The sequence below is a fragment of the Haemorhous mexicanus genome, chromosome 6 (genome assembly GCF_027477595.1).
Source record: "Haemorhous mexicanus isolate bHaeMex1 chromosome 6, bHaeMex1.pri, whole genome shotgun sequence".
Classification (NCBI taxonomy): domain Eukaryota; kingdom Metazoa; phylum Chordata; class Aves; order Passeriformes; family Fringillidae; genus Haemorhous; species Haemorhous mexicanus.
Genome location: NC_082346.1, coordinates 29,108,708 through 29,130,717, shown reverse-complemented (window position 1 = coordinate 29,130,717; position 22,010 = coordinate 29,108,708). Strand labels below are relative to the sequence as shown.

At 42.2% G+C, this 22,010-nt stretch overlaps 2 protein-coding genes across 2 annotated transcripts in view; one reads left to right on the top strand and one right to left on the bottom strand.

Moving 5' to 3' along the window:
* CDAN1 (codanin 1) overlaps positions 1–16,314 on the top strand; it is a 31,691-nt gene extending 15,377 nt beyond the window's left edge. Inside the window, exons 12-28 of the mRNA XM_059849559.1 lie at positions 284–398; positions 1,204–1,347; positions 1,963–2,129; positions 2,682–2,763; positions 3,449–3,538; positions 4,595–4,649; positions 5,666–5,799; positions 6,458–6,561; positions 8,005–8,154; positions 8,544–8,607; positions 9,099–9,177; positions 10,130–10,287; positions 11,225–11,332; positions 11,661–11,724; positions 12,809–13,011; positions 13,713–13,820; positions 14,581–16,314. Coding sequence (XP_059705542.1) covers positions 284–398; positions 1,204–1,347; positions 1,963–2,129; positions 2,682–2,763; positions 3,449–3,538; positions 4,595–4,649; positions 5,666–5,799; positions 6,458–6,561; positions 8,005–8,154; positions 8,544–8,607; positions 9,099–9,177; positions 10,130–10,287; positions 11,225–11,332; positions 11,661–11,724; positions 12,809–13,011; positions 13,713–13,820; positions 14,581–14,706 — 1,951 coding nt within the window. The 3' untranslated portion in view covers positions 14,707–16,314. The remainder of the gene's footprint in view (positions 1–283; positions 399–1,203; positions 1,348–1,962; positions 2,130–2,681; positions 2,764–3,448; positions 3,539–4,594; positions 4,650–5,665; positions 5,800–6,457; positions 6,562–8,004; positions 8,155–8,543; positions 8,608–9,098; positions 9,178–10,129; positions 10,288–11,224; positions 11,333–11,660; positions 11,725–12,808; positions 13,012–13,712; positions 13,821–14,580) is intronic.
* Positions 16,315–17,462: 1,148 nt separating this feature from the next.
* STARD9 (StAR related lipid transfer domain containing 9) overlaps positions 17,463–22,010 on the bottom strand; it is a 95,912-nt gene continuing 91,364 nt past the window's right edge. Inside the window, exons 32-34 of the mRNA XM_059849554.1 lie at positions 21,770–21,849; positions 21,219–21,377; positions 17,463–20,202 (exon numbers count right to left, since the gene is read on the bottom strand). Coding sequence (XP_059705537.1) covers positions 20,101–20,202; positions 21,219–21,377; positions 21,770–21,849 — 341 coding nt within the window. The 3' untranslated portion in view covers positions 17,463–20,100. The remainder of the gene's footprint in view (positions 20,203–21,218; positions 21,378–21,769; positions 21,850–22,010) is intronic.

Genomic DNA, 22,010 nt, shown 5'->3' with positions numbered 1-22,010 from the left:
CAGTTATTTTATAGATTCCTGCTTTGGCAGATTGATTTTATTATCCTTATGCTGAGACTTGTTACATAGCATCTCTGAAAAAGTACAAAAGAAGGGTGGAAATGAAGGTGGTCAGCCAGTCCTAAGTCTTCTCTCTTGCTCCCTTGTCTGTCATTGTGTTATGTTGTATGTCTGCTGATGCTTGTTACAACTCACGAGACAAGCTCAAAATTCTGCAGTGTGTTAGTTGAGGTTTTACTGCTATTTTCAGCTCAGTCTGACTCATCATCATCTTTTGCTGAAGTTACCAGTTCAATCAGCACCTGATGGATAGTCTGTGCCTGAAGATACTTGAACTGAATGGTCTTACTCTGGTGGAGCACGAGCACAGTGATGGGGAAGCAGATATGGAGGAACAGGTAGGCTTGCTTTGTGCAAACACATCTGTCAGGAATTTCTCTGAGCAGTTCCAGTAGTCAAACAATTACTGGCTTGATTGTGAGTTGTTTGGAGCTTCCACCACAGTTTTTACAGGACAAGAGCTTCTTCATTTGGTTTTGTCATAACTCTGCAATTTGCTTATCTGCCTGAACTCCTTGCCACTTACTTGCATGCTTCAGAGTTCTTCATAGAATTGTCATGAGTGCAGAATAGTTGTGAAAGTGAAAGCCTCCTCTTTAGGTTGTTATAACCTGTGTTAGATCAATGAAATAACCATGTCCAGTTGTGGCACCCCAGTGCAATAAGTTCCTTGTTACTTTTCTGCATAGAAAGATTTTAGTTACATTGAATTTGTAGATATACCTGTTAATAGGTGTACAGGTGTTTCTTCACTCAATCTGCATATCAGAGGTGCCACAGCTTACAGTCTTTTAGCAAAGTGGCAGCCAAAGGTGGCAATGTGAGATCAGCTCTGAGATAAAGGAGGCAATGTGAGATCACCTCTGCCTCTCATTGACCCCAAAATTCTTAATGCAAAGATATGATTGAGCAGCTGCTTGTTTTAGAAAGCTCTTGAGTAATTCCTTCTTGTGAAGAGGTGAAGCAATGGAGACAGAAGCAATTTAAAACACTTGATAAATACATATTTTGGAAACTTACCTTTATGAAAAGCAGTGATGGAGCTATGTGGCCCTTTTACATTAAGGGAGTGGAAGTTTAGTGTAGACGTTTGCTTTGCCAGTGTAGGCTAGCATTGCTTCAGCTCACTTTTCTTCATTTTAGGACGAAAAGAAGCGTTTCACCGTGGCCCTGCTGAGTCTCCGACTCCTGGCCAAGTTCCTGGGGTTCCTTGTTTTCCTGCCCTATCGCACTGCGGAGCAGCCAACCAGAGACCTGCAGGACTCCGCGCTGGCGCTGAGAAACCAAGTAAGAGAGAGCACTGCCTTTTGCTGGCAGGCACTTCTGCTAGCCCAAGGAGCCCACAGATTGTGGGTAGTCATGCACTTTCAAAGTGAGCTAGTGGTTCCTGGGAGAATGTTGTGTGGTCCTGTGTCCCTGCTGCATATCCTGGGGTTGGGAACAAAGGAAAAAAGAATTTGTGTAACCTCGAAAAGAGGGAGCAATGCACCAATGGTAAGGTACTCAGTCTTCTGTTATTTCTGCTAATCTGTGTCTGTCATGCCAAAACTTTCACCTAGCTAAGACAACTTGTATTTATAGTGTAAAATCCAGCTACCAGGACTGGTTGTGTTAGTTTTGCACCCATCTCCCAGCAGTGTGTCACCGAATGGAAGCAACAGATCTTGACTCCACTTTGTACATAGTCAGGCTTTTAGCCTTGCTTTTGAAAGTTCCAGTGGGACCTTTGGTTGCAGTCATAGTTTGGTTTTTACCTCTGGTCATGTGCAAAGAAGTGTTTTCATTAGCCTGAAGCCACCAGTACAGAAGATGAAATCCTAGAAAGGTCAAGATATAGACAAAAGTTTTTCTGTAGCAGAAGATTACTTCAAGCTGCTGGTTTAACTTTTTTTGTCCTTTAAGACCCTGCCTGTACTGGATATGTTAAAGCTTCTGAGACAATCTATTCGGGATCAACGTTCTATCCTCACTATTCCTTGGATTGTGGAGTACCTTTCCCTTGTGGATCATATTGCTCCTTTCCTTGATTATTACAGGAAAGTGTTTGGTCTCTTGCTGCGGGTATACAGGTAAGAGCCTGGGAAAATATTTCTGTAAAGTCTGTAAAGAATGTTTCAGTGAATATCTGATTTTTTTTTTTTTGTGGTGCATGCTATTTTATCTTACATAAAGCTGCTAAGAGAAGACAGCCTAAACTTGGAGACTAATACTTGATTCAAAAATATGTGTTTTTATTAAGTAAACAAAATCTTTAAATCCCACTTGATTATTCTACATCTGCAGCTGTGATTGACCTTCAAACTGCAGCTGGAATTTTTGACCTTAAACCTACAAGGTTTCCAATGCCTAAATAATTTTCTAGTTTTCTTTCCTATATACATGAGGAAAATTTGAAGCACATTCTAGAGGATGGCTTGTCTAGTGTAAACTTAAGACTGGATGTTATGCAGGTTCATACAAAAAAGAAGAGCTTACTCTCTCTTTAGGCAGACATGCAAGGAATGTGTTCATGGTGTATAGATAGTGTAATTGGGAAGTGAATGGTTTGGGAATGTTTTCCTTAATGAAAATTGAGCTGCTGAAAACTGACACTCTGTCTTGCTGCTTCTGCTGCATGGCAGGTTAATGGTCCTTTCTGAAGACAAGGAGATGAGTTTCCTGAACAAGCTGCTGATCCTTGCAGTTCTGGGTTGGCTTTTTCAGGTAGAGTCTCCTCTGTGCATGTAAGTCTTCTCTGAAGAAAAAGCAGGGCACAGAACTCAATTAAAAATAGTACTGAACTTAATTAAAACAATTCAATACAGTAGTTTGTTGTTTTATCATGGGTTTTTTACACTGGTGTGGGGTTTAAAGAATAACTGTATTTTAGTGGAGAATTATTTTCCTTTAGTGGAATTGTATGAAGCAACAAATTTTTTCCCAATAGGAATTGTAATTGCATCTGAAATACGTTCTCTATTTACTAATCTGCAACCTTGCAAGAAAATTGACAGCTGATTCCTGTTAGACATGGAAGCTCTTGTCACAAAGATGGTGTGCTGGCTGTCAGCCTTGAATTACTGAGGAATTTATTGGATAGAGGGATGGTGTATGATGAGCTTTTAAAATTCTTTTGTGCCTCCAGTTAGAAGCAAGGTAATTACTTAGCAGGAACCTGCTGGAAATGTGGAAGATGCTGTATGGGGAGGTAAAGAAAGGTGGCTTTTGTTACTGTGATTAATATAACTCTTTAATTTTATGGAAAGTTCTCCTCGGGGTGAGAGGATCCTTAGTGCTAGGGGTTATCTTTTGTGGGGGGAAGGGTGGTGAGATTTTAGTGTCCTGTTATCAGAAATGGTGCAGTTACTGACTGCATTTTGGGTTGCAGCTGCTGGGTTTTCTGTTTCAGGTTCCATCAGTCCCTGAAGAGTTGTTTTTTACTGCTGACGACAGGCAGGAGAGATTTGTGATGGATACTGTGACATCTGCTCAGGCTCTGGTGAGTTAGTGCCGCAGCATGTCTTCTGAATCAGTGAGGGAAGATGGACTACCACTTCCTGAGGAGCTGTAAGATTTGATCAGGAACTTGGCTTCAGGGCAGCTGCACTGAGCATATGGAGGCCAATGGATGTGATTCCCAGTTTGTCCAAGTCCCTGAATTGCATCTGAGTTACGGGTTGTGAACTCTGTGTTACAGCTCTGGGTTTTCTGTCAGGCAAGAGCCATCTCACCTGATGCAATAATTTGCAGAGCAGGTGCCAAGTTATGCTGGAGGATCAGATGCTGTTTTCCTGCAAGGTGAGCTGACAAAACTGTAGCTCTTCCAGAAATGAGCAAAAGTAATGGTGAACAGAAATAGAAAGATGGAACTGTAAGAGCAAGGTTGCTGTTTGTGAGAACACCACAACTTTTCCAGTGTCATGATAAAGGGTGACTGAACTGAAAATGGTATGAGCAAGCAGGAAAGGAGGTGAGGGTATGGCATGTGTGATGTTTCAGATAATTCCTAGACATGCAAGGGGATATAAAGTATTCCATGGAAAAGTGATATGGATGCTAGGATACATTTTCTTGGTGGATGGGATCTGCAATTCCTGTTCCTCCCGTGGCCCTGCATGTGCTGTGTTAATACTGACGGGGCATTTCTCCATGGCATGGTGCTCCAGTGAGTCTGGATGAAGGCACTTGTGGAGGTGTAATGCATAGCAGATGTGCCTCATTTATTTTCCTCCATGGAAAGGTTTCTCTCTTATGAGTAGGAGCTGTGGCAAGTCCTGGTTCTCTTCTTTAATCCAGCTTTCAGCTGGGCTTTGATAGTGATCAGGGGCAAAGGCTGAGCTACACTAATAAATGAAGAGCGGCTCATTCTGTGTTGCAGGGCCTGAACACTTGGGCTGCAAAGTTCATAATTTCACTGTGTATTTGAAATCCAGCTATTGTTTTCATGGAAAGGTAGCCCTGAAATCTGCCTGTGACTGCATATATGAGATTTCTGACTCGAAGACTGTTTATTTTGTGCTGTATCCTTTCAGCATTTCCTTCATTTTCTCACCAGGACTTTGTACCGTTGGTGGATCAGCAATTACTTTATACTTGCTGTCCCTATCTTGGTGAGTGTTTTACTTACTTTTATTATATACATCAAATATATTAGTACGTATTTACTTTTATTTAGTCAGTTGTTTATATTGGTTGTTTGGTACTGCGAGTCCTTGGATCACCTTTCTTACTCTTCTTCACAACTTAAGTTGTGTGTGGAAGAGCCTTGATAAGAAGCTGTGTTGCAGAAGCTCCTGCAGCTGTGGATTGTATCTGGTGAAGCTGGGGGAGGGAAGTTACCTAGTCAGGATAGTTGATCCACAGAGCTTGAATCCAGAGGGACAGGGGAAGCCACCCCTCACAAGCTGTAAGAAAGCATTGTAACAGCACAACTTTTATATCCCACCTATAGGAAGAGGTGTTTGCGCTGCAGGGAATGTCTTGATCCTTGAGCAGATTTCTGCTGCCACGTAGAGGGGAAGAATCCTTTTGTGCCCTGGTGTTTTGTCAGGTTGTTGTTTGAGATAGCTTTTTCATGGGATCTGTCTGCCAATGTTAAAATTCCTCTCTGTAGGCAATAGAGTCCCAGATGGGGAGATGGTGTTCTTCTTCCTGAGACTTAGTAGGAAAAGTGTATGTTAAACCTGTATCACAAACTGTATGTTAAACCTGTATCACAAAAGCTTCTAGGGGGTGAATAAGTTGTCCAGCTTTTCCCCCAGGATTTGCTCCTGACTCTTGGAATTTTGTGTAACTGCTCCCCTTGTTGTCCTTGTAGACTTTACAGTTCTTGCTTGCCATGCCAAAAAGGAATGCACAAAAATAACTGCTTGCTCATCCTTCTGAACAAGTCCCATCTGCTAGGGGGCTTTTCAAAAGCTTCCTCTTCAGAGCCTTGCTGTGCCCTGCCAGTTGTACGTGTGGGATGCCCCCTCTGCTTCACTGAAGCTCCTGCTTTTGTAGGAGCTGAGGGAATCTGCTCTGGCAACAGGACTGGAAAAGTGAAAGTCTCTTTCTTGAGTTTTGGTATTAGTTTTTCTCCTTGCTTATGGGATTGATGATTGCTTTTGCATGTTTTCCTGTACAGGTGAACTGCGTAAACTACTTGCCTCTTTTGTGGCTGGTAGTGGAGGCAAAAATGGTGGTTTTATGAGGAAAATCACTCCCACAGCTGCAGAGTCCTTAGCACCCAAGGCTTCTGTCACGCAGAGGAAGCTGCAGGTAATGAAATTCGGGAGTCACAAGGGGGAAAGGGGCAGGAGAAGTTTGCTTGTGTGAATGCAGGGTTATGCAGTGGTCTCTCAATGCCAGGGAAAGAATGGACCTGGACAGCAGGGGAGCATTGTCAGGTATCTTTACTCCTTGTTTTTCTGTTACAGCCGTGTGGCTGGGATAGGTGTGGGTGCTGAAATCCAGATAACCTCAGTAAACATTGCAGTTGGAACAACTAATGGTATTTATCTGTTTCCCTCTTCTTTAACATAAAACACTTGGTTTTGGTTAGATTGTAGCCATGCTTTCCACTGAAAGAAGGACATGCATAGGAGCCTACAGGATTACCAGCCTGTAATTAAAAGGGCTTGTTCTTCCCAAAACAAGCCCCGTGTGGTGACTCACTGCTAGTAGACACTGTCAGAACTCTCCCATTCCCCTTTACAGGTCTTTTGTAGCTTCAGAAACCCTTATAATAAGCTTTAAGTGATTAGAAGGGAATAGGGAGTAAAACTGGGATGATGAATGCTACAGTAGCAGAAAGTTCTAGTGGATGCAAACTGTCTTTTAGTAGATCTCCAGAAGGTAGTTCTGTCCATTCCTGTGTTGGTGAGAGGAGGATCTGGGTGGAGTGCTCTAATCAATTGTAGTTCTTTCTCTTGAACAGGTAGATTTGGAGCAGGCCTTCTTCCACAACCAGCCTCCTTCACTTCGGAGGACAGTGGAATTTGTGGCTGAGAGGGTGGGATCCAACTGTGTGAAGCACATCAAGTAAGTGCTGCTCACCTGTTCTTTGACTTAAGAAGTAACTTTACATGATAATTAGACAAAGAGTTGATCCTTTAAACTTGTGTGTATGAGGGAAAGAAGCTTCCCTAAGGGTGTGCTGTGTGGCAGAACACCAAGGCTGTGTAGGACTGAGCAGCAACATCTGCTGTTGTAGAGAGGAATTTGTGAAGGAATGTAGAGAGGAGGGGGAAACATCTTTGGGACACTTTGTATGTGAATGCAGTGCAGCATTGAGACTTTTTAGCCTGTTCAGAGCATTCTTGCTAATGATAAGAAAATCTCATATCAGAAATGACCTCTGGAGGTCACTTGATCCAAACTCCTGCTCAGAGCAGGCCCAGCTTTCAAGTTAGGTCAGGTTTATTAGCACCTTTTCTGGTTGGAAAAGTTTCCATCTCTTAAGGAGGAGGATTCAGCCACTTCTTTCTACCATGTTCCAATGCTTAATTTTCTCAGGCTTTGTGAAAAATGTTTCCTTGTATCCTGTCAGAATATCTATCCATTGTTCCAGCTTGTGGATTTCCTGTCAATCTTTAGCAGTGCCCTTCCTGAAAGTCTTGTTCTGTCTTCTCTGTAAATTTCCTTCTCCCTTCAGCTATTTTTTGTCTCCAGGCTAGGTGAAACTGACTCCTCCTTGTAGGTGTGTGCTCCAGCATCCCAGCTATTTTAATAATTTTTTTTCTTTTCTCCTGCAGTTACTCAAATTGTCAATGGCTTTCTTGTCCTGAGATCTCAAAGCTGGACACACTACTCCAGATGCAGCCTCACAGTGATGAGGGAAGCAGTAACTTCCCTTGACTTGCTGGCTGCACTATTGCTATTGTCAGCCCAGTATAAGGTTGGCTTTCTTTGGACACTCCTAACTCCCTTCCCTTGTTCTGGGAACCCCAGGTCCTTTCTGCAGAGCTGCTCTGTAGCCAGTAGACCCCAGCCTGTACAGATGCACAGTCAGCTCACTTCTCCCTCTTTTCACAGCCCTCCTGTGTGGCAGCCCTGCCCTCCAGTTGATGAGCTTGCTCAGTTTGCACTGTTCTGTTGTCCAGCTTGCTGAAGGCATTAAAAGTTATCAGCCCCAAGGAATGGTGGTTGTAGTGGGCTGCTGCTGACATCTTTGAACTTCTGAGCAGTTGAGCGTACAAGGGCATTGCTGCCAGATAGGAGACCTGTAACCAAAAAAGTTTTTAGTAAAACCTTAAGGCTTTTGACTCTTGAATCTTAGTACTGTTTTGGTGTCTTCATTGCTGTTGTCTCCCATACACACAGAACAAGGAGATGGTGCAGCATGAGTGATTCATTTTTAGCAGAGTGACTTATTGCATTTGAGATTGGTATCCCCCTAATCTGGGGGGAAGAGCTGGGTACACTTAGTGTGCACTTTTCTTGTTTTGATTTCAATCTGTCTGATTGTTCTTTGTTTTGTTGCAGGGCAACACTGGTAGCAGAGCTAGTTCAAAGGGCTGAAGCCATGTTGCAAGAGAAAGTGAAGGAGGAGGATGTTAATCATGACAAACTGCTTGAAGAGGTGTGCACTCATCTGTATGAGGAAGGGGCCCAGGCACTCATCAAAGGCAGAGAGTAAGGAAGAAAAGTTATTTAAATGTGTGCCTTCCTTTCTCTTCTTACTGCAGAATCTAAAAGTCTAATTTAGCTTGGCCTGTCATGCTCAGGTTTGGGTAATTATAAACCATGCCCTCTGCTCTTATGGTGTCTGCTGTGCTCCAGCCAGTTAATACTGCATTTATAGGAAGGAATAAAGGTGCTATGTGTCCCTCTGCTCCAAACAGACATCCACTGCAGCTATTGTATTTCCCCTCTTTGGAAAATTGATATTGCAGCTTAGTTGCTTGTCTTACCCTTTCCTTGTCTTGTTCTTTTAGTCTGATTTATTGCATTGCTACATAATGAACCTGAGTGTTGTCCAAGAACCTAGACTAATCCCGTGGCACACTTTCTTCCTTTTGTAGATTTTGCAAAAAAAAAGGTCCTGAGGCAGTAAGAGTGTTGTTGCCAGAAGAAACATCTGCAGCAGTATGTATTTTCCCTAAAACTTATTAAAAGCCTTGACCTTAAGTCTGGATCATTACCATTTTTCCATTGCTGCTTCACTTATCCCTTAATAGCTCAGGTAAAGGAAATCTATTGATGCCCTCATGGGAGGATTGAGAGATAGCTAAGAAGAGTCACTTCTACTGGGCTGCCTTGCATATTCTGGGTAAAGTGATACTCCAGCTCCTAGCTGACTAATGAGGCTAGAATGTTACAGAAATTGCATTTATCTTGCAATGATAATGCATTTGTTTTAGCATCAACTTCCACAAGAGTTGATGAGGTTTTTGGAAAATCAAGATGGGTCAGTTGTATTGCTCAAACCAGCTGTTTCCATAGAGGTGGTGGTGTTCAGTTTAATTGTTGCATGCCAAAATGAAGCTTTTTCCTCTGGACTTCCTTCTGAATTTTCACTGACCGCAGTGCTGTGGGTGATAATAAATCTCCTGTGATTTGTTATTCTCCCTGTAAAGGTTTTAAGTAGTGCAGAAAACATTGCGGTGGAGCTGGCTACCGAGAGAGCCTGTGGCTGGCTCTCTGCCAACATTGCAGGTGAGTCTTTTTACCTTGAACTGGAGCTCCTAAACTGTGTGCATTGTACTCTTTTTTTCTGAGATCAAGGGACAGACAGTGTTATAAAGTACATGGTCCTACTCATTTTTCTTTTAGTGAAAAGTATCCAGTTGCTATGTTCCTCCTTGTTTAGGAAGAATAGAAATGATTTCTAGCTCTAAGAACTTCTTTGGGGATCTTTTGAGCTTGGCCCATGGCAGTGATTTTTAGTTATGGAGTCTTGTAGGATGGTGAGAGTAAATGCTGTGGAAGTGCACTTCCAGTGTATACAGACAACCTCTCTCTCAAATCATCTTACAGTTCACATGTACGGAGTACTTCTGAAATCTGTAAAACAAACACTTCTTGGACTGGGGGTGTTTTCTGCAGGCTGAAGGCAAATGTCCTTTTATTCTGTAATACTGCACTGGCAACTCTTCAGGGTCTCTGAAAACCCATTTTTTCAAGAGGTTGTGCCAAAAGCCTGGGGAGGAATGTCCAAGTACCATTTGCAGCCACAGGAGTTTAGTGTTTTGGATGCTGATCAAAATGTATTTTGGTAGAAGACATATGGTTTTTATGGACACAGTGGTTGAACTGGTATGATCACACTGAATCAGTTTTCTTCTTTGGCATTGCCTTCTGGCTTAGCTACTGTGTTTGTTAAACTCATGGAAATATTTTTATGGGAAGTGAAATGAGTTGCCAGTTTTACCTGGCAGTGATGGGTGGCTGTCTTCTGCAGCTGTAGATTAGTACACCCTCTCCACATTTGCCTCTCCACATTAAATATAGTAGGAGGTCAGAGAGAGAGGGTTGAAAATGTAAACTGTCTTTTTTCCTTATTCGCTGTGGACCTTGGAATGAGAAGCTAAGAGTGCTTGGAAATGATTCTCTTCTTCAGTGGAGACAAAAACTGAAGCAGACAGGATTTGTTCTCTGTTCTCTGTAGCACTCATCAAAAGGGAAGTGAAGGCAACCTTCAACAGAATGCTGAAAGTCCCAGGATTTCCCTTGGCAGGCGAGGATGCTCTTGAGCTGAGAAGGGACTGTCCTCCAGGCTGTCAGCACTGTGCTCCATTTCCCTCCCAGATCATCAATGAGATTAAGGTACATGGTGTTCACTTCCTGGCTTGCCTTTCTGTTTTTCACGGTGATGTTTTTGCAGTTTGTTTTTATTGTTTTTTCTGGGGGTTTGTTTGTTTGTTTGAGGTTTTTTTAAGAGAATGTTCTGGTTCTGAGGAGGTGGCTGTGGGGAGTGCTTAGGAAGCACGATGAAAAGTTCTCAGGTGTTTTCCAACCCCTGCTTGCCGTGTCTAGATCAGAGCTCCCTGTTAGGAGTGCTGTCTCAAACAGAGGATTTCTGGTAGCATGGCAATGTGGCCTTTTTGATATGAGTAGGATGGAAACCACAGTGCAGACCCCATGGTATTGTGTGCAATTTCACAATTATTTAACCTATGTACCCCATAAGGAAAAGAATTCTGAACACCTCACCTTTTACCATTATGTGTTCTGACTGTGTTTTTTGCATCTGCTTGTCTGCTTGACAGGCAAGTAATGCTGGTTATCACTGTTGTTGCTTTCCCAGCATTTGTGTGAAAATGAGTTCACATCCTTTAATGCTTTCTTGCTTGTGCTAAAAAGGAAGAGAATAAGTTGTACGAGGAAACCTCTGGGTTGGCACTGAAGCTTCCCTGACAATGTAAGAGGGGTCTGGATTTCTGTAGCACTTCTACCCTGAACTGCTTGTTGTGCTGTGAAATTTATCTGGAGCTTTCAGTGCTAGTACTTTTAAGAAATATGAATTTGTTGCCATCATTGAATTTTACTTCGTAACATTAGTGAGAACTGTGCTAGAAAATGAGATCTTGGTAAGGTTGTGAAAAATCAGCTTTACTCTGTCTTATGAAATGTATAGATACTAACTTAGGTTCTGGTTTTAATGAGGACCCAAGAACTCTTAATGATCTGTCACAGATCCAAGGATCTGTTTGTGGAAGAGCAGGATACTAATGTGTGTGTTACTGTTGTCTTTCTCATCAAGGACGTTCTCTGTGTTGCTGTGGGCCCACGGGAGGAGGGTGAAGTGGTTGACTGCGTGTGGCTGGAGTGCTTGCTGGGAAGGTTGAGTCAGACACTTCAATGCAGAAAGGTAAAAGATGTAGAAAAGCAGCATAAACACCGTTTGAATCACTTTGGGCTGTCCTGATACCTGTATTTGAGCTCAAATGTGGCAATGTTGCACTGCATTTTTTTATTCTGTGTAGATCTGCGTGTTACTTCAGTTTGCCTTTGTGAATCCCCTTTTCATATATGACCTTTTTGTCTTCCAGTCTTTAGTGGTCTCCTTATTACAGCTCTGTGCTTCTTGATGTAAATTGCCTGCTCCTCTCAGATATTTTTTATCCCTTGTGAAGCCCTGTTTTGTCCAGTCTGCTGTATGGGGAAAAGAAAATAACTTTTTTTTTTGTGTTTTCCAGTTCATATGTCCCACATCAGAACAGCAGCTGGCCAAGTGCACGGTTGAGTTGGCATCTTTGCTGGGTAAGTTAGTTATGATAAGTATTTAAGACTGAAATCTGTTATTATAGTTCTCTTAGATCCTTGAGGTCAGAGATATAAGTGTTAAGAGCTCATGGATATTTAATTTTCTTTGGCGTCACTGAGTCTGAAGATTTTTTTCTGTCAGTTTGAGTGGTTTCTCTTATTCCCTCTTACATTCTGCAAAATAGAACTGTTCAGTGACTAACCACCCTCTGATCTGTTTCCCATCTGTTGTTTTTTATATGTTGACACTTTCAGTTAAATATGGGATATGTTTTCCAGTATTTCTGCCTCTGAAAAATTGTGATGGAGTTTGGGCTTTTTTCCCCTAAAAGTAAGGGCCTTTTCCAATAAATTATATTTTTATGGCTTTTTTAGGGAAAGAATGGAAGTAACTTTTTTCCTGTGAATTATGACTCCTGTGAACATTTTCAGTCTGTTTTTTTCTCTTGTTCTGATGTGTGAATACAGTTTTTCTCTGTTCTTCATGGGCAGCCTTCTAATTTTGTGGGTTTAGATCCAGCTTTAGAAATTTTATACATAACTCATCTTTCCAGAAGGCAGTCCACATCTGAATATTGTGAAATTTATTCTGGGGGCAGCAGTGTCAGCCTGTCCCATTCCATTAGACTGTACCAAGGAGGAGCCGGTATCTTCTGTTTATGTTCATCTGCAGTTAAGCACTGTTCAGTTTCACTTTCACTTGTGTGAAGTCATGTGACTCTGCATATAGTTTAAACTATGGACCTCTGTTCAGTCTTTCTATAGACTTAAATGTTTAACTGTGTTACTCTCCTTTGCAGTAACACCTAGGTTCTCTTTGACTAAATATTAGGCTGACTTTCAGGACTTGGGGCTATATTCCAACCAGTTGGTTTTCTTTGTCTGAGGAATAGAAATCTCTTCCTATGTCATACTCTCTGTATAGTTTCAAAGCTCATAATTTTGAAATATTGAGCTAATATTTCTGAACTCCAGACCTCTTAGGTTCACTGGTTTGTACTCCCTAAGTGTGCTGCTGAACCAATATGATGACTATAAAACAAATAATGCAGCTATTGGAGTTCATTTTTCCTCCTCTTAGTTTCAGATCGTGTTCCTCTGAGTCTTGGGATTAAATCCCCAGAGAAGAGCCCTGAGAGGCTGCCTGTAAAGAACAGTTCTGCCTGTGGCCTCCTAAAGCTGCTGTTCTCCATCTGGAAGGAGGACTTTGGGACGTCTGTGCCTGTGCAGCTGATCTTCAGCAAGAAGAACATGGCTTATCTGGCAGAAGCCAAGCAGCGAGAGGTGAAGCTCGTTCTGGTGTGCGGAGCAGCCTGGCGCTCGTGTGGGAGTTCTGCCAGCCCGCAGTGCTCACTGCTGGCTCGTGTGACTCCGGCCAGCGGGGTTTGGCCACTGCTGGCCGGCCTTGTTTCTGCGGGGCAGTGAAAGGGAGGGATGTGTAGCTTGTCAGGGGTTGGTGCCTGCCTGGGGGGCTCTCAGGAAGCCAGGAGAGCCAATGGCAAAACGGCCCATTTGGCCTGGGATATTGCAAGGGCTGGACACGTGACCGTCGTTGTTTGCATTCTTGTGCCTTTTATCAGCTTGCATTTCTGCATGCATGTTGGTGTTACAAGCACCCCAACAAAAGCTGAAAATCACCCTATTTAATTGCAGGCTAAACCCAGCTTATTTCAGGAATCAAATAAATAATTTTTCACGCTATTCTTGATCAGGCAGGAATTAAATTCTTGGTGCATTTATAACTGAGGATTTATAATAGCATATACCTGCTTTATGGTAGAAGAAAATCAATGTATGAACTAAAGGAATTGGGTTCACTCATTCTGGACATTTCTCTTGCCCTCATTGTCACACGCAGATAGATAACGTGCTTGCTCCTTCCCATGTTCGGATGCAAACAGAAGAGTGTGAATTATATATGGATAAAGAAACAAGCACACAATCCATTTCTTTTTGAGTTGTTGACATTTTCTTCTCTTGTGCAGTGGGATTTGTTCCTTTTCCTGCTTCGTGGTCTTATAGAACATGAACTAATGAGAACTAGTGAAATCCAGAGTTGCCTGCATATCCTTGAAGAGCTCCCTTGGCCCTCAGTAAGTAATTAGATATGCACAAACTATAAATGAAATAAAAAGTAAAACTATGTAAGCAGAAAATCCTTGTATTTCTATTTCATATAGATAAGGCCCATAGCCTTCCCATCTGTTGTTCCTGCTTAATGCAAAGGAAGGGCTAGTTTCCAGCAAGCTTGTTTCTGTTGCTAGTGTTTGGCTGAAAGCTGTATTTGTGTGAATCCAACATTGCCCATGCAGTGGAAACATTTCCAAGAGAATTGTAAACCAGTTTGGAGACCAGCTGGCTTAGTTACCAGTTCTCAGTTCTAGCCTGAGTGTGCTTGCTGCTTTCCAGCTGAGAATGACGTGTTGGGAAGCGTCTTAACTGACCAATCTTGCACTTATATCCCTGTGCCTGCTACCACCAGAGTGTGAGAGCAGTTAGAATGTTCTAGAGGAGCCTCACTATTCTGGCCACAATCAAAATGTAGGAATCCAGCCAAATGCCTTGCTAAAAATGGACAGTACTCTGAGGCTGGTGAGCACTTGCACGTCGGAGCTGTTTTAACCATTTACATTGTGGCAGCTGTCTTGTCTGAGAAGGGTGTGGGGATCAGAGGGGAGACTGAGCATGTCTGCAGGCATTCATCATTGCAGTCAATTCTAGTAGTTCTTCTAGGTTTTTGCACTGGAAAACCATCAGCATGTTTAACCTTGTGAAGTTCTTAATGGAAAAATTAAGTCAGCCTCTTTTGTTTCCATTACTAAGGGTTCTCTGGTTTGTGTCTGTTTGTTGCAGGATTTTGTAAAAGACCTGAAAACGCTGTCCCGAGTATTTGTGTCAGAACATCAGATAGAGGAGCACAGGACTAACCCTTGTGAGCTGACCAGACAATCTCTAGCTACTGTGACCACACAAAGTTAGCAGAGGTGGACTCTGTGGACAAAAATTACTAAGGAAGATGCAAATGGAATTTTCAGTGTGTCTGAAAGGATTGGGAGCTCTTTGCTGGGAGCATACTGAAGAGGCCACTTTGTGCAAAACCTGCACTGGGCTTTCTGTCATGGATATTTTGCCGTGGTGACTGTGCTGAAGGATTTACATCAGCAAATGGATCTCCAAGTCAAAAGTCTTTTAAGCACCTTGATTGTGTCTCAGAGCAGCTGCTCTTTGGACTCAGAGACACTTTTTGTATTTGTTCAGCAACAGGCTGTGACCAAACCCAGGAATCAACTCAAGTTACTTTGTGATCAGAGAGATGGTTTCTTGGTGGCTGTCTCTTAACTCTGCCTGACTTCTCATGTTGTCTTTTGACAAAGCCTCTACAGTCAGGGGAAGGAAGACCTATATGACACAGAGATGTGCCTATATTTATTTTTCATTGTAAGCTCAGTGTTTAAGGTTTGATTTTAATTTTTTAAGACTGGTTTTAAAAGTTAAACCATATTAAATAAATCCAGTAGACCATTGATGGCATTATTCTTAAAGGATGCTTAAGTGTTTTTCCATCTCTTGTTGGAAACAGAACTTGCAATTCCCAGGGTTTTTCATAGAAATAAGGAACAAAATATCTGTTTATATTTTTTACTGAAGACAGTATTTTTAAGACACTTTTATAGTTGTGAACATAAAATCTGGCTGCTATTCACCACTTTTTTATAATTTTTCTTGCCTGGAGTTTGGGTTTTATCAGTCAGGAAGTGCTGCAGCAAGAGAACAACAGGCTGGAAGAGCAAAGTGAAGAAGCACTGTGATGTTCCCTGGAGCGTGGGTTTTGAAAGGGGCCCATTTCTTGGAAGACAGTGGGCATTTTCTGCCCTTACAGACTCATGGTCTGACCTCCTGTTCATTTCCTTCTTCCCAAGTGTTTCCTTGAACTGAGGTCTGGGGCAGGGTCTGCTGGTGAGTAGCAGAATATGTTTAGGGGCTCATCAGCTGTCTCATGGGATTCCCTCCCCCTGCCCCAAAGCAGTGAGGACATTATTTCCTTTTGTCTAGGAGTGTCCTATATCTGTAGGTTTTTCCAGAAAGCAAGTTCTGTGTTACTTAAGAACAGCCTCTGGATAAGGTGAAGCCCAGGGCTGTTTAGCTTGCTAATTAACTAACCTCTTCCCTGTACAAGGAGAGAAAAGGTAACATCTTGGAGTTAGTGACTGAAGCAAAACTACAGACAGGACTGATCAGGCAGAACTGTGGCTTCTGTTAACATATGTGATACAGAAAGAGAAATCATAGAGGCACATTAGTGTCTGACCTATATTGTGAATTTTCATGTCTTGTTTACTAAGCACTGTATTGAAAGATTTGGCAGGTTCCACCTGCATTCCTCTTTTTAGGGGCTTTCTGATGTGAATGAAGGAGTCCCCAAAAGTAGGTGTGCTGCAATACAAATACAAATGGAACAATTCAATACAAATTGAAGAGCAAGTACTCCATATCATGCCATACCTGCTCCCTGAGGCTGAGTATTATGTGATGTTTTGCTGCAGATTTCATTTGAAATTGTTACCATAATAAACATTATTAAATGTCTTGTCTTGTGTTCAAGGTGTCAGTATAGAACTTCTTGGTATTAGGCTGAAGAACAAAATGGGTACCTTGCCACAAAGCACAGGGCAAAGTGCAGCACAGGCCTCCTGTCTGGCCTGTTGAGCTTCTGCTGAAATAGAAATCTACTATGTAAGGGAGGGCAGGGTGGTGAAAGGAGGAGAAGCTAGAATCCATGAGTTAAAAAAAAAGGTGCTCTTTGTTCTGACACGGATTTTATTTGGGTCTTATAAAGCTCTTTGCATAGCTATCATGGCCACAGCCATTTTCATGAACTCAGCATACTGGAATTATCCTTCTCTAATACAACATGTTTGGAAGTTTTTATTTAAAAGGTGACCAAGCTCCAGGAGCACATTCCAGCAACCAGAGAACACAGTTGTGCCCTGGGGGGCTGGAGACACTTTTGCAGTGCAGGTAAGAAACACCTCTGTTACTGTGCTCTTATGACTTAATGCAGTGACACTGGTTCTTGGGCATCCACAGCCCCAGGGACCTTTGCTCTGTAAAGCCAGACCCCCACTCTGTATGCAAGGCACAGGGGCAGTTGTGGAGCACAGGTTTGCTGCCTGTGGGCACCTGGCCATGGGACCATGCCTGAGGACCCTGCAGCCCCCTGGGCTGGCAGCTTTCTCTCCGTGTGAGTCCCTCGGGCATTGTCCCTCTGCCCTGGGCACTGCTGCTGCTGCCAGAGGTGCTGCAGGCAGGAGAGCAGGAGCTCACTGAAAGCCAGCTCTGAGGGTGGGGCCTTTCTTCTGCCAGTCTTTCCTATTGCAAACTCACAGGTCTCAAAAGAGAGTTAGGAAAAATGGTGTTATATTAACTTCCTTCTGAATGTGCTGGTCTGGGGAGTTGTGTAACAGGACTTGGCAAGAAGCTTCACCCAATTTTTGTTTTTTTAAACAACCAAACAAATCCCCCTTTGCTTGGAGAAAGCACTGTCCCAGAACCCCAATTTAAGCAGTGACTGGCTTGCTGATTCTTGTGCCAAAAGTTCATATTCCATGCTCATTCCTCAGCAGGTAAGTAGGAGACCTACATCTGTTATCACAAACTTGCCTTTGTGTTGGTTTTCTGTCCAGCATAGTTCCATAGATGGGTAGCGTAGCTGGAGCAAAATAAGGTGGGGCACGTTTTCTTGTGTAGAAAATACCATTTATTGTGGATATGAAAATAGCAACCTCGATTTAGGAGCAGAGATGCAACCCTAGGTGGTACGATATATTTGGTTTGATCATCTGCTGCTCAGCAGTAACTTACAGGAAGTTGGTTTTTGCCTGTTGTAGATAAACAAATTTGATATCTGCTGGGCCTTTGTTTCTTCCTTCCAAACAAACCAATGCCATACATTAGCAAGTACCAAAAAATGTTGTATTTGCAAAAGAAAACATTCATATAAATAGGCTTTTTAGTATCAATTGAAGACTGTATTAAAAAAAAGTTACATTAATTCAATACTGATAAAAATAAAATTTAGCTTTGATAGCATATAAAACCACTTCAAACCAAGCATATATAAATAACTTAATTTGTAAACATAGAAAAAAAATTTAAGTATATATAAAAATAAACATCTGATGCACTGTACAATAAGACACTATCCTTCATAGGCACTGGCATCATTGATCAACAGGAGTCCCCCGAGATGTTTTTCCTACAAAACCTGCTTTATCACTAGTGCCATGTCCAAAATAAAAGGGAAAAAAAGCAAAGCACTGAGCAAATCTGGTGGGTTGTACGAAGACCTCCCCTATCTCCTCTGGAAAGCTACAGGAGCAGCACTGGGGACAGAGCCAATATCCCGTGCTGCTGGTTCTGTTCATTTTTCCTGGGGCTTTTCTGTACTGCCTTGTCTGCTCTTCCTTCTGGGTTTCCACTGAAGGGAGAATGTTGACACATTACAAATCAGGAAATCTGTTTTGCTCAGTTGCAGAAAACTGTGACAGCTTACCCATTCTTTGTCGAGGGGCTATGTAAGATGTGTGATGCTCAAAGTGAGCCATGCTGTGACTCAGGCTTTTAGCAAAAGGCTGCACCTCACCAAAAAGAGAACACTAATATATTGGTGTTAAGATGGTAGCCATGACTATCCAAAGATGAAGCAAAGCAAATTGGTAAGGGAAAGGTTTTGTTACCCTCCCTGATCTAGTTAGAGGAGGAAGCCTTGGGTGGGTATGTATCAAAACTGCTGTATTCTTGAGTATCAATTTAAAATAGCTATTTTCTTTTCATTTAAAACTCACTATATTAGTAACAGGAAGTGACAGAGAAGCTGAGAGCCAAAATTACACCTGTGCAAAAACAGAGTAAAAGTAAATCTTGGCTCTTGAACTCAAAGGTGGGAAGTGCAGCTAACTTCACCACGTGCTGGGAAAATGCACCTTGTATTGAAAGTAACTGTGTTAAAGTATCAGGCACTGGCTGCAGTAGGGTGGATGCTTGAGTACACATTTCTCACTTGACAAATTCAAAGTGCAAGAGCTTCTTGAACAATGTGGGCTTTTTTGAGCTAATGAAAGCATAACACAGCAGCTTTTATTGCTTAGATATATCTAAAGTGATTCTGTACTGTTGTGCTGAAGAATTAAATGAAGTTATTTGGATATTTGAGGTGGTTGTGGTTTTGCTTAAATTTAGGAACATGTGAACCAGCTAGGGATTGTGTTGAACAAACGTGTAAAGCCTGACAGCAGCATTGTTGGACTAAGTGCCACAGAAGTCCCATGAGGTAATTGGGAAGAGTCAGTATTTGCTGCAGTGAGACAGCTGGTCACAGTATGAACAAAGAAATGTGGTAAGACTATGACCAGGCTATATTTTCAGATCCTAATGCATTTGGGTGCAAGTGTAGGAGGGCTGATGGGAAAAGCCATTATGGAAGAATGTTGGAGCTACTCTTACTTGCAGGACTTAAGTTCTAGGAACAAGCTGATTACTTGCAGGACTTAAATTCTAGGAACAAGCTGATTGCTGAGCACTAACCTTTTCATGACAGTGTCCTTGTGTGGAACGGTTTGGTTTCTTTATTTCAAAGCACCTGATTCTGCAGTACAGTAAAACTGTGTCCTGAGGTATGGTGGTGTCCACTGATGCTGCATAGTGTAGTGGCAATCTGAAACACCTTACACTGGCTGCAAGCAGTCAGCAAATACATGAAAAGATCTATCCAGGGTGTAGGATGACTAGTGAATATTGTGCTGCTCTGACTTCCCTCTTCAAGGGGAAGGGAACAGGCAGCCAGCTAAGATAAATGAGTTATCTACACAGTCAGGAATTCTGCATTTGATACTTATCTCATCATTAGCAAGTGGCTTTGCAGCTCTGCTCAAGGGCTTGTAAAAGGTCTCAAGCCATACAGCTACTGCTTTCAGCCTAAACTTACTCAAAGAAAGAAGTTGATCTCTGAAGCTGCTTGGAAATAGGAGTTAAGTAATATGCACTATGATTCTGGCTATTGTAAAGCAAGGTCTCTTCCTCTGCTCTTTATAGAGCAGTACACCTTTCTTCTCTTCCACGGAGGTTTTCCACTGCTGCTTCCAGGAGGAGAGGTTCCCCACTAAACTTGCTGCACTTCTGGTAAGTGGTGTGGGCTAAAACAAACGATCCTTTTCTCTAACTGCGCTTCCATATAGTCCTGCAGTAGCAGCCAGGCTCCTGAAGTGAGGCTTGGTGGTGGCTGCCTCAGGAGGCAGCATTTTCCATGACACTTTCTGACACTTGTGTGTCCCTGTGAGCTGTCAGGGGCTCTTCAGTGCCCCTGGTGCAGCAGCACTAAGCGGTGAGCAGGTGAGCCAGCTGAGCGATCACCAGGGGCTGCTGCTTCGCCACCGAGCTCAGGAGCCTGGCGGGGATGGCCGGGGCACCAAGGTCCACCTGCAGGGATTACAGGAAAGGCTGCAGGCTGGGGTTTGTCCCTGCTTTAACCAGAACACTTCTCCAGTCTGGAACAGCTCTGATGTAACGAGTATGTGTTGGGCACAAAGGCAGTTAACAGCCAAATGCCATCATTACTGTGTGGCTTGTATCTTTTTCTTCCCAAAGTTTTGACTTTCAAAACTTTGATGTTGCTTCTAGCTCACATACTTTTGAGTTTGAGCTTGTATTAAAGTTTGCTAGTTTGAGACACACAGTGTTACTGAGAATAAATATGCATACACTAAAGGGCAATATAAAATGCGTGTAAACTTTTTAAATGCATCTATACATTTCACCTATGCATTGTAATTAATTATATTTCCTTAAGTTTTAAATAGGCAAGTTTAAAGGACTAATGGCATTTATCACTACATAAGCATTGAAATAAATTTTACACATTAAAACATGCTCTTCTGGACATTTTAAAATAATTAGTACCCCCGTCTCAAAGTCAGCCTGCTTTTCAAATTAGACTAAAATATGGATGATGAAATTAGCATTTTCTTATTCTTAAATGGAATCCTAATCTTGACTTCATTTTGTATCTATTAAGTGTGAAGTATTAATGATTTTGGTTAGAAAAATGCACCAAATATTTTCATGGATTTTGAAAATAGGAAGTCGACCTTGGGTTATACTGTGTCTACAGCAAGGTAAAAATGCAAACAAGACTCCCCATACTGGCTGTCCACAGGAGCACAACCTATACTAAAATTGCTAATAAACCTCTACAGAAGAGCTTGATATCCAAGGAAGCAGCCTTGAACGCGGTAAAAGCTTGGGAACATGTTCTTCAACACAATCCTAGTAAGAGTCTCTGCATTGAAAAGTGTGAAAGAGGTGACTTTGTGGTCATTTTGTAAGGTTCATGGAGCATAGCATAATGATTGTGGTTTTTGTTGCTTACCAGCTCTTAAGTATTCTGCTGTGTAAGAGCTTTTTGCATTCAAAGTTGGACTTAGAAAAATCCTTACCTGTGCCATGTAAATAACTCTGGTGATCTCTCTTCCATTCACTATGTCAGGCTCCAGTATCCAAGCACTTGGCAAAATCTCCCCTCTCACTGCTTCTTTACAGGGCTGAGGCATGGATGCATCATAGACAGACTGAATGGCCAGGACAGACAAGTTCTCCTGCACATGACAAGGTGTAAAGATGACAATTTGAAAAATTTCATTGCATATAGCAATATTTTCTTTGTTTGCCATGAGGCATATTTCTCATATTGCTTACTTAACACGAAAAATTACTACTCTCTTATCTATTAAATATGTTTTTGTCAAAATCCTGTGTATTTGCAACCAGAATATACTGTGTGACACTTGTGTTACTGTCTGATGGGCCTTGGTTGGCAATTGTCATTCACAAGGGAGTTTTACACATAATTCACTTGTGTGATACTGGCATGGCTTTCCTTTCTGCTACACTGCACTCCTGCAGATATGCAGATTGACTTTTCTCGCCTTTATCCTTGAACCAGGATATCAAAGCAACTCCTCTGCTGCAGACACAATGTTCACTTTACCTCTTTGGCTTCTGCAGTAATGCAGCAGAAATCCCGGGGCTGCTTTAGGTAACATAGGGAGGTATCAGTCACTAAATATACTGGGGGGGAAAAAAATAAGGAAGGGGAATTAGACTTTGACAACTTGAACTTTCACAATTTTCCCCACCCCTTACACAGAGATACATATTTTATTTTGATTTACTGCCTGGGAGCAGAGCTCTAGTTCATAGGCTGTAATACATATTTAAAATGCTTTTTC